The 12,610-nt window shown below is 41.3% G+C and overlaps 1 protein-coding gene across 3 annotated transcripts in view; it reads right to left on the bottom strand.

Annotated features, from left to right (window-relative positions):
• Nucleotides 1-12,610, bottom strand: part of LOC141139850 (probable cation-transporting ATPase 13A5) — a 356,120-nt gene that overhangs the window by 47,514 nt on the left and 295,996 nt on the right. For all 3 annotated transcript variants that reach the window (XM_073626380.1, XM_073626382.1, XM_073626381.1), the window contains exons 24-25: nt 8,865-8,961; nt 6,673-6,745 (exon numbers count right to left, since the gene is read on the bottom strand). In XM_073626380.1, the coding sequence (XP_073482481.1) occupies nt 6,673-6,745; nt 8,865-8,961 (170 nt within the window). The remainder of the gene's footprint in view (nt 1-6,672; nt 6,746-8,864; nt 8,962-12,610) is intronic.

The raw sequence follows: 12,610 nt of genomic DNA, 5'->3' as shown, positions 1-12,610 counted from the left end.
GGGGTTGCACCCACAAAACGTGTACATTGATATCCCATGATGGCAGATAGCACATGTTGACACACTGTGTGTTTTGTGTCTTTAACAAAATAGATGTAGGGAAAAGACACACATTTTAGGCATGGAATCATGAGGAAAGTGTAAATTTTGAGTCCCAATTTGTGTGCATCTTCAAAATTTGTCTTTTACAGGGGTGAGACCACATCTGATGAAGGCAAAATCAACACCGTTTTGACATACTAATGTCTCATATGGCCTTCACTTTAGCAAAGTTGAACTTTGTAAGTTCCTGAGTGGTTGATGTGTATGTTATTGTTTTAAACATGCCTGTTTAGCCACAAAGGCTATATACTGTCAAACATACATGTTATACGCCAAGATGTTGGTTTGTTAAAAAAAACCTTTTATAACGCACATGTGAATGTGCTTGGAGTAAATTGTTTTATACTCAACAATGTGTGGCTTCTTCTTTCAATGCTCAATACCAGTTTTTTTTTAAGTTGGTGTAGTTACAGTGGCAATGGGGGTTATTTACTAAAGGCAAATCCACTTTGCACTACAAGTGCACTGCCAGTGCACAGTGCACTGGCAGTGCACTTGTAGTGCAAAGTGGATAACCCCCACTGTGGTGTAAAATTGGCCAAAATCAGGCCATTTTAGGGACTCCAAGCAATTAATTCATGGAGTTGAAAAGGATGATTATTTTTATCATTAATGCATTACATACAGTACATTAACAACAAACACACTGTGTATGTGTGTAGCAGACTCACAGCACAACATAATAGTTAGCTGAAGAAGAGATTGTCACCTCATGTATCAAATAAGTTACGTTTGCACTATTGAAGAAAATGGCCAAAAATAAAACGCCATTGGAGAACCTAGGAGACAGATAAGAAACACAAGCAGTAAATAAAATGAAATATGATTTTTATTTTTCCCCAAAAAATTATTTCAAACAGCTTCCAGATTTACTGGTAACTCAATTGCCCCCCTACCCACGAAGTAGTCCACATAGCTTTGCCGTACTTCGCGGGCGCTTTGGGGGGGCAAGCCAGGATGGCCAGTTTCAAGTGCCGTCATTGTTTCTGCCGGTGAAAAGTCGGCCTCAGTCCCAACTGAGGCCAGATAGTTGGCTGCATTCTTCCTCAGGAAATTATGAAGTACGCAGCAACTTAAAATTATATGGTTGAGTTTGTATTCAGCCATGTTTATTGCCATTTGGAAAAGCCAGAACCGGCTGGCCATTATGCCAAAGGCATTCTCGACCACTATTCTGGCATTGACCAGCTGGTAATTAAAAACTCTCTGCTCCGGGGTCAGGGTCCTCATGGGGAACGGCCTGATCAAATGCTCCCCCAGCTCAAAGGCCTCATTCACAACAAAAAGGGAGGCCCGTCTCGTTATCCGCTGGAGGTGGCAAAATTCTGTCTGAGTGATGACTCCTCCATCTGACATACGGCCATTCTTCCTTACGTCCAGATAGCGGAACTCATAAGTCACCAACACCACCGCCAACATCACAATACTACTGTACCCCTTGTAATTGAAGTAGTATGACCCCGAGTTGAGGGTTGGGATGATCCGGATGTGCTTCCCATCTATCGTACCACCGCAGTTGGGAAAGTCCCACTGCTGGTCGAATTGGGAGGCCACAGTCTGCCATTCCTGTGGGTTGGAAGTCAAACAAGAAAAAAAAATTAGTACTTTTGCACATAACATTGCAAGCAGATTAGACACAAACATTCTTGGCCAAAATAAGTATAACATTTATTGAAATGAGTATTTAAAGACAAAAGTATAAGGTCCACTTATCAGATTCCTTACCCCCTCTGGTGGCCCATTGAAAAAATTTTATGGGGGGGGAGGAGATGTTTTGGACAGGTAACCCTCTCCACTACATTGAGAGCTGAATGCATAAATAATGTGTGTTACTTTGGCCAGCCCCTCCTTACTTACACTATTGGCAGCCCACTGGACAGGTTAGAAGTGTCATAATCCAAAAATATAAATACACACTGTCCAATTTGAAGCACATTTTAACATTATGCAATTACCTATCAAGATAATAGGAGAATAAAACTTTAAACAGTATCATTTGAAAGTATTCAGAGAGGTACTTGCACTACATGCTTTGGTGAATTCATCCATAAATATGACCACTAGTGATGGGCTGTATGTCCGGGTCGAACATGAGTTCGACTCGAACATTGGCTGTTTGCCCGTTCGCCGAATAGCGAACAATTTGGGGTGTTTGTGGCAAATTCGAAAGCCGCGGAACACCCTTTAAAAGTCTATGGGAGAAATCAAAAGTGCTAATTTTAAAGGATAATATGTAAGTTATTGTCATAAAAAGTGTTTGGGGACCTGGGTCCTGCCCCAGGGGACATGTATCAATGCAAAAAAAGTTTTAAAAACAGCCGTTTTTTCGGGATCAGTGATTTTAATAATGCTTAAAGTGAAACAACAAAAGTGTAATATTCCTTTAAATTTCATACCTGGGGGGTGTCTATAGTATGCCTGTAAAGTGACGCATGTTTCCTGTGTTTAGAATAGTCTGACAGCAAAATGTCATTTCTAAAGGAAAAAAGTAATTTAAAACTACTTAAACCAAAATAAATTGTCGGTCCCGGCAATACACACAAAAGTTCATTGATAAAAACGGCATGGGATTCCCCCACAGGGGAACCCCGAACCAAAATTAAAAAAAAAAATGCATGGGGGTCCCACCAAATTCCATACCAGGTCTGGTGTGGATATTAAGGGGAACCCCGCGCCAAAATTAAAAAAAAAATGGCGTGGGGGTCCCCCTCAAAATCCATAGCAGACCCTTCAGGTCTGCTATGGATTTTATGGGGAACCCTGTGCCAAAATTTAAAAAAAAATAGCATGGGGTCCCCCCAAAAATCCATACCAGACCCTTATCCAAGCACGCAACCTGGCAGCCGGCAGGAAAAGAGGGGGGATGAAAGAGCACCCCCCCTCCTGAACCGTACCAGGCCACATGCCCTCAACATTGGGAGGGTGCTTTGGGGTAACCATGTTGATGGGGAGAAGGGCCTCATCCCCACAACCCTTGCCCGGTGGTTGTGAGGGTCTGCGGGCGGGGAGCTTATCGGAATCTGGAAGCCCCCTTTAACAAGGGAACCCCCAGATCCCAGCCCCCCCTGTGTGAATTGGTAATGGGGTACAAATGTACCCCGACCATTTCACAAAAAAGTGTCAAAAATTAAAAAAAAAGACAATAGATGGTTTTTGACAACTCCTATATTAATGTCTTCTTCTTTCACCGCTTCTTCTTCCATCTGCTTCTGGTCTTCCTTCGGTGTTCTTCTTCTTCCTCCATCTTGTTCTTCCCCTGCTTCTTCCTCTATCTTTCTCCGCTTCTTTCTCCGGTCTTCTCGTCCAGCATCTTCCTCCGGGCTTCTTCTCTGCTTCGTCCTCCGGGCGATCCGCCTCAATGGGAGTCTCCCGCTGTGTGACGCTTCTGTTCAGGTGACAGCTCTTATATAACGTATATATAACATTTTACGTAAATGGGTGACCCTCTCTGATAAAACGGGAAAGCTATAGGGAAGTCCACCTGCGTCAGAGGGGGCGGGGTCACCGGGTGGCAACTTACTCTGTTATATAAGAGCTGTCACCTGAACAGAAGCGTCACACAGCGGGAGACTCCCATTGTGGAGTCTCCCCAATGAAGAAGAAGACCGGAGGAAGATGCCACACGAGAAGACTGGAGGAAGCAGCGGAGGAAGATAGAGGAAGAAGTGGGGGAAGAACAAGATGGAGGAAGAAGAAGAACACCTAAGGAAGACCAGAAGAAGATGGAAGAAGATGCGGGGAAAGAAGAAGACATTAATAGAAGAATTGTCAAAAACCGTCTATTGTCTTTTTTTAACATTTTTGACACTTTTTTTGTGAACTGGTAGGGATACATTTGTACCCCATTACCAATTCACACGGGAAGCTGGGATCTGGGGGTTCCCTTGTTAAAGCAGGCTTCCAGATTCTGATAAGCCCCCTGCCCGCAGGGCCCCACAACCACCGTGCAAGGGTTGTGGGGATGAGGCCCTTCTCCCCATCAACATGGGAACAAGGTGCTTTGGGGGGGCTACCCCAAAGCACCCTCCCAATGTTGAGGGGATATGGCCTGGTACGGTTCAGGAGGGGGGCGCTCTCTCGTCCCCCCTCTTTTCCTGCGGCCTGCCAGGTTGCGCGTTCAGATAAGGGTCTGGTATAGATATTTGGGGGGACCCCACACCATTTTTAAAAAAATTTTGGCGCAGGGTTCCACTTAAAATACATACCAGACCTGAAGGGTCTGGTATAGATTTTGAGGGGGACCCCCACGTCATTTTTTAAAAAATTTTGGCACAGGGTTCCCCTTAATATCCAGACCTGAAGAGCCTGCTACGGAATTCGGGGGGACCCCACACATTTTTTTTTTTAATTTTGGTTCGAGTTTCCCCTGTGGGGCAATCCCATGCCGTTTTTATCAATCAACTTCTATGTGTATTGCTGGACCGACAATTCATTATAGCTGCGAGTAGTTTTAAATAACTTTTTTTCCTTTAGAAATGTCATTTTGCTGTCAGACTGTTCTAAACACGAGAAACATGCGCCACTTTACAGGCATACTATAGACACCCCCCAGATACGAAATTTAAAGGAATATTACACTTTTATTATTTCACTTTAAGCATTATTAAAATCACTGCTCCCGAAAAAAGGCCGTTTTTAAAACTTTTTTTTGCATTGATACATGTCCCGTGGGCAGGACCCAGGTCCCCAATTACTTTTTAAGACAATACCATGCATATAAGCCTTTAAAATATGTACTTTAGATTTTTCATGTTCATGTCCCATAGACTTTAACGGTGTTCGCGTGTTCGAACAAATTTTTTGCCTGTTCGCATATTCTGGTGTGAATCGAACGGGGGGGGGGGTGTTCGGCCCATCCCTAATGACCACAAAAGAGGTAGGTATAGTGTGTATGGGTTGGGCAAAGTCATCAGATAGAGTATTGTTATGGGTTGACTTAGCGGTTGGGGGGGGGGGGTTCCAAATGAGTTTTGGCCACAAAAAAAGCCTCTTGCACTGTGCCTGAATTTAAGGACAACAATAACTTTTGGACACATTTTAGGGGGTGTTTAGGGTATGCACTACAATGGAGCTGACAAAAGACATTGTTAAGTGACTAGGCTAGGTGTGTATGGGCCCAGGATAGCATGCTGGGGAGGTTAGTGAAGGCAAATATGTATGAAGGACAAAGAAGGAGCATTAAAAGCTTACAGCATGCATGAGGACAAAGAGGACATTCACAGCATATTACAATCATGGTAATTATGGAATGATGAAATAAATACAATACATTAGCAATCATTAAATACATAGAATGTGATGTTAAAGGATAAAACTTACCTTAATATAGTCCTTCTGCAGGACCTGAATAATGGCAGAACAGGTCTCTGGAATAATGATTCCCAGAGCCTGTGGGGAGATCACAGTCGTGAACTTGATATCCTGGAGACTTCTCCCCTTCGCCAAGTACCGCAAGGTGGCAACAAGCCTTTGTTCGGGAGTGATGGCTTGCCGCATGCAGGTATCCTGCTTCGTAATATAGGGGGACAGCAAAGCCAACAAATGGTGAAACACGGGGTCCATCATTAGGAGATAATTGCTGAAAACTTCAGGATTTTTCTCCTGGAGCTCCCGCAACAATGGCATATGAGAGAATTGGTCACAATTAAGTAATGAATTCTTTGTTCAAGAACTCCTCCTCCCCCTGTTCATGGACACCATTTGGATACAAGAATAAACTCCTACACCAAGCCCAACAATGGCATGCCAAATAGCCCTGACCCATCACATCAGGGATGCCACTAGACCTCTGAAGTTATGCTGTGGTAGATGGCACCAAGCTGTCCGTAGCAGATGCTTTAAGTCTGGTAAATTGTAAGGTGGGGCCTACATGGATTGGACTAGTTTTCCAACATATCCCATAGATGTTCGATGGATTAAGATCTGGTGAATTTGGAGGCCAAGTCAACACCTTGAATTCATTGCTGTGTTCTGCAAACAATTCTTGAACCATATTTACAGTGTGGCAGAATGCATTATCCTGCTGAAAGAGGCTACTGCCATCAGGGAATACTGTTTCTATGAAGAGGTGTACTTGGTCATCAACAATGCTTAAGCAGAACATTGTCCAAAACCTCACACTGCTTTTGTCGGCTTGCCTTCTTCTCATACAGCATTCCGGTGCCATCTCTTCATCAGGTAAGCAACGTACATGCACCTGGCCATGTATATAATGTAAAAGAAAATGTGATTCAAGGGTAAGGGTTTATGGCTGTGAGCACGGGTCAGCATGCACACCCTAACCGACCTAGGGCTATGCAGTCCCATACACAACAAACTACGGCACAATTTTATTCTGCTTTCAACAAATCAACTTCATGGACAACATATTTACTTGTTGCCTAATATATCTCACTGCCTTTCATAAGCCATTGTGACGAGATGATCAATGTTATTCACTTTATTAGTGATCCTAATGTTATAGCTGATCGGTTTATAGTCTTGTGAAAAAGGTTCTTTAAACATTACAGAACAGTTCTAAAATAAATGTTTACTCAATAATACCAAGGTCTGTTAAGAACAGAAACTTACTTGTTAACATAACTGTGACAGAAATTGCTATGTCCTGTATCATATATTGGTAATTTCCTAGTAACGTTTTTTTCTGAGAAAAGAAAATAAAAAATGTATTTTGTTATTTCTCCCACAAAGCAGTCTAATTGGTGTTATCATCTCCTATGAAACCGTGTTCACATGCAGGGTGAGATTTTTTATCAGATGACCTGTTTAACCATGGTGTTGTTTGTATGAATATGTATGGGATGACTTCTGCATTTGTATGCATTTACAGATTATTCATCTGTGTATTAAATTGAATTTATAATATATTTTCTTATTTATATGTATATCTGTACATATATCATGACCATATGAGATTGTCATTTCTGGTTTTACACACAATAACTTGATTTTAATCTTTGAAATATGCATAATAAAATGTATCTGATTTTACTATATTGTTGTACTCTGTCTTCACCATCTTAAAAATCTATTTTGAATCTTTGGAAAAATGAATGTCATAAAGATAGTTTTAGAGTAGAACCATTTTAAATAGCCAAGATGGGGATATTTAACACAAGACTAAAGTTTATTTTTTAATGCACACATTCAGTTTTTTTGAAGGCAACATTTTGCAAAACTAGACTTCCCAGCTGCTGTACAGGCTCAGTGCAAGACCTCTTGGTTTTATCTCTGTGGCTGTACAGCTCAGAGGTAATACCCTTTTCACCAGTCCCTCTTAAGCTGTCCATAGGTGGTTCATTTTTTTCCATTCAGCCAGTGGGCTGAACAGAAAGTGCAAATAAGTTCCTCCATTCACACAAGTGGTGGATGGAGGAATCATTTTATTATTATTATTATTATTATACAGGATTTATATAGCGCCAACAGTTTGTGCAGCTCTTTACAACATGGGGGAAGACAGTACAGTTACAATGCAATTCAATACAGGAGGAATAAGAGGGCCCTACTATCTAAAATCCTCTCTGTATTCCTCTCTGTAAAGTTTTCCAGCTTGTCTTTTCTACAGAAGTCAGTTTAACAATCCACTTCTGTTAAACAGGGACAGCCACACACAGATCAAAATTTGGCAGGTCCCTGTTGAACTGGCCACATTTTCGATCCATCTATGGCCTGCTTTTGTGTGTCCTTATGCTTCTATATTTGCATAAAGGGCAGAGACTATAACTGCACATAATAATGTGATTTCTCCCAGTTCTGCCCTGCGCTCTTTTGTCTCATTTAATAGATAGCTGCATTTAGTAAAGCAAAAAAATATATAAAATAAAAACATTAGAAGACTAGGAGGATAGCGGTGGGAGTAGAACTGCCCTATTACATGCCTCGTTCCTGACAAATCATCTCACCTTCTACTAAAGCTGAGAAAGTGGATAGAATAAAATCTGAAATATGACATATGGATAATATAAAATATTATACTATTTTTAATTTCATTTTCATACTACTTGTTTAAAAAAAGATACTTTAGTTCTGCTTTAATGACTATGTAGTACTCTGTTTTTTTTTAATGAATGCTTGCTTTTTCAGATGCTCTTTTTATTGCATTGGATGCACGGCCCCAAAACGTATTCCCTGAAAACAAGTAAGTTGTAGACCACTGTTTGTATATGCAAACTTTTTTATTTTTGTAAAAGTCAAACTTAAGGCATTTTAAATGACTTCTTGTCCTAATATGGGCAGCTTCAATAGCAGAGGTATGGGTGGTAATAAGTTATTTTACAGGAAAAGTCAAGATTTACCTATACATTCAGCTAAAGGAATGTATGACCCTGTTGACCAGCAATCTTTATTTACAGTACTTCTGCTTATGCCTTCTATTTTCAGTCAGAACTGTCAAGGTTTGTGATAGGTTTACATTGCTGCTATGTAGGCTGTTAGTAACATAGCAAGGCATCTTTTCACGGCTCCCTCACTATGTAAAAAGATACCCATTTGCCTGATGTGCTCTTTTGGGAAATTGGGGTACCCTGTTTATTTAACTCTTAAATTTGTCTTTAAATGGAAGCCAAATTATGAAGTTAAAATATGTGCAAAATAATCTGACGTAAAATGAAATGTCACAAGTTGGTAAATAATGTGAGAATCCAAAATGCAAATATTGCTCATGGTTACAGTACTTAATTGTATTTTTATATTACTAGTTAATATTCCTCAGAAACATGTGTTCACATTTCCACATGCTACAGAACATTTTCATGTCTTACCCAAAACAGAAACATCATGCAGACAAGCTCAACCAAAGTGTATATAATAAGGTATTTACACACGCATATTGCACTGACAAGTGTACTTCTTCCTTCCCTATGTATTAGAGGTAAAAAACAAATGTTAGCAAACTTAAAAAAAGTGATATATCTTTATAGTAGATCATTTGTTTCCTTCTGTGAGGCAAAAGTATAGCTTGAAACAATATAAAATTAGTTTTATGTTTTTAAAATTTACGCTGCTTATGCAAAATGTTTTTGCACAAAAAATCTAGTTTCAATAATTTCAATAATTCAAGTTTACATTATCACTTCTAAAAGATAACATTTTGGGAGTCTTTATGTCTGGGTGGATGGCGGTTCTTGTAACAAAGCAACATATTTTCGTACAGTGAAGGGGGGAGGGGAAGCTGCCAGTGGTAAGTAGAGTTGGGCCGAACACCTCCCCCGGTTTGGTTCGTGCCAGAACTCTCGAACATTGCTAAAGTTTGGACCGGACCCCTATTAAAGTCTATGGGACCCGAACTTGAAAAATCAAAAGCCCCTATTTTGAAGGCTTATGTGCAAGTTATTGGCCATAAAAAGGGAATGGGGGCCTGGGTACTGCCCTAGGGACATGTATAAATGCGTTTTTTTTTTCTTAAAGTTTGTTTTTACAGGAGCAGTGATTTTAATGATGCTTGAAGTGAAACAATACAAATGAAAAATTCCTTTAAATATAGTGCCTGGGGGTCCCCTTAGTCTGCCTGTAAAGTTGCGCTTCTGTACTGTGCATAGATCCTGCTGCAGCAAAACTGAAATGTATACAGAAAGAAAAATGACATTTAAATTGCCAGGAATACAATACCATAGCCGGCAATACAAAAATGCTAAAAAAAAAAAAAAAAAAAAAAAGAAAACAGCGTGGGAGTCCCCCCAATCCATACTAGCCCCTTCGGGTCTGGTATGGATTTTAAGGGAAACCCCACGCCAAAAAGAAAAAAACATGTGGGGTCCCCCCCAAAATCCATACCAGACCCTTATCCGAGCACGCAGCCCGGCAGGTCAGGAAAGGGGGGGGGAATGAGCGCACCCCACAAACCATAACAGATCACATGCCATGGGGGGGGTGCTTTGGGGTAGAGGGGTTTTAAAAAGTCCCCCGATGTAGATTCATCATCAATCATGATGCCCGCTGCCACCGCTGGACCTTAAAAAAAAAAATAGGTAAGGGGCAGGTCACCTGGTGACATCAACTGGTGGCGCCGTCCCTTTGTGTGACGTCACCGACCAGTGCATGCTGGGTTAGTGACAGCACAAGAGGGTGGTGCCACCAGGTGACCCCGCCCCTTACCTATCTAAAGGCAGAGCAGGCATTCGGTGGTTAGCCTTCGTCGCGGGTGGAATGTTTTTTTTTTCTTTTTTCAAGTCTGGCGGTGCGACAAGTGTCATGATTGAAGATGGATCTACTGTACATCGGGGGGGAAATTGTTTTTTTTATTTTTTTAATAAAGGAATTGTCAAAAACTACCTCCTGTCTTTATGTATTTTTGAGGCTTTTTGGGTACAATGTACCCCATACTCATTTACATGGGGGGGGCAGGATCTGGAGGCCCCCTTGTTAAAGGGGGCTTCCAGATTCCGATAAGCCCCCTGCCCGGAGACCCCCACAACCACCGCCCAGGGTTGTCGGCAAGGGGCCCTTGTCCCCATTTAACATGGGGACAAGGTACTTTGGGGTGGGGGGGGCAGAGCCCTAAAGAGATGAGTTTTAATGGAAAGAGTAGGAGATTACCCTACAGATAGGATATGAGAGGTTCTTGAAGAAGGGAAAGGAGAGGCTAAAAAGGGCATTCATCCCTCCCAAATGACTTTTTTTTTACATCAATCCAACTTAACCTGGTGTGCTTTTTGTGCAAATTAGGAAGAGGCATTTTGTATAAAACTGTACCATAATAGAAACTACAGTGGGGCAAAAAAAGTATTTAGTCAGCCACCAGTTGTACAAGTTCTCCCACTTAAAACGATGAGAGAGGCCTGTAATTGTCATCATAGGTATACCTCAACTACGAGAGAAAAAATGTGGAAACAAATAAAGACAATCACATTGTCTGATTTTTGAAAGAATTTATTTGCAAATTATGGTGGAAAATAAGTATTTGGTCACCTACAAACAAGCAAGATTTCTGGCTCTCACAGACCTGTATCTTCTTCTTTAAGAGGCTCCCCTGTCCTCCACTCATTACCTGTATTAATGGCACCTGTTTGAACTTGTTATCAGTATAAAAGACACCTGTCCACAACCTCAAACAGTCACACTCCAAACTCCACTATGGTGAAGACCAAAGAGCTGTTGAAGGACACCAGAAACAAAATTGTAGACCTGCACCAGGCTGGGAAGACTGAATTTGCAATACGCAAGTAGCTTGGTGTGAAGAGATCAACTGTGGGAGCAATATTTAGAAAATGGAAGACATACAAGACCACTGATAATCTCCCTCGATCTGGGGGTCCGCGCAAGATCTCACCCCATGGAGTCAAAATGATCACAAGAACGGTGAGCAAAAATCCCAGAACCACACAGGGGGACCTAGTGAATGACCTGCAGAGAGCTTAGACCAACGTAACAAAGGCTACCATCAGTAACACACTACACCGCCAGGGACTCAGATCCTGCAGTGCCAGACGTGTCCCCCTGCTTAAGCCAGTACATGTCCGGGCCCGTCTGAGGTTTGCTAAAGAGCATTTGGATGATCCAGAAGAGGATTGGGAGAATGTCATATGGTCAGATGAAACCAAAGTAGAACTGTTTGGTAGAAACACAACTCGTCGTGTTTGGAGGAGAGAGAATTCTGAGTTGCAACCAAAGAACACCATATTTACTGTGAAGCATGGGGGTGGCAAAATCATGCTTTGGGGCTGTTTCTCTGTGAAGGGAACGGGACGACTGATCCGTGTGCATGAAAGAATGAATGGGGCCATGTATCATGAGATTTTGAGTGCAAACCTCCTCCTATCAGCAACGGCATTGAAGATGAAACATGACTGGGTCTTTCAGCATGACAATGATCCCAAACACACCGCCCGGGCAACGAAGGAGTGGCTTCGTAAGAAGCATTTCAAGGTCCTGGAGTGGCTTAGCCAGTCTACAGAGCTGGCCTAGTGGCCTAGCCAGTCTCTGGATTTGTTTCCACATTTTGTCTCTCATAGTTGAGGTATACCTATGATGACAATTACAGGCCTCTCTCATCTTTTTAAGTGGGAGAACTTGCACAATTGGTGGCTGACTAGATACTTTTTGCCCAACTGTATATGAACTCTGCATTTCTCTTTGTACATTTTACCAATGGTAATAATAATATACACTTATTAGCTGTTAATCTTTATGACCGTGGGTCTTTTTACCATAGTAATGATGACATTATATTTGCTTTAATTATAGTAATTCATTATTCTAGTATAAATTGGTAAATGGTTAAATGAAAAGATCACATTAGGTTCTAAGTCATATGAGAATCATAAGACTGTATTCTGAGTAGTTAGTTCAACAAGCAGTGAGACTGAGTACACATAAAATCATTGCAACCTCAGAATTAATCATGAGGTCAACTTTTTCTCATTAGAATAGACATTTCTTTTTTTTTGTCATCCCTGAAGCAAGTTTTCACATTTCAAATTTTCTAAAATCATCTGTCCAATACTGATGCCTAGATTAGATATGTAAAGCTATGGATGCCTGACACTTGCTACTGTATAGCTAAATTTAC

Source organism: Aquarana catesbeiana, linkage group LG04 (genome assembly GCF_042186555.1).
Source record: "Aquarana catesbeiana isolate 2022-GZ linkage group LG04, ASM4218655v1, whole genome shotgun sequence".
Lineage (NCBI taxonomy): Eukaryota > Metazoa > Chordata > Amphibia > Anura > Ranidae > Aquarana > Aquarana catesbeiana.
Note: the sequence above shows the minus strand (reverse complement) of the source record. Positions and strands in the feature narration are given on the sequence as shown.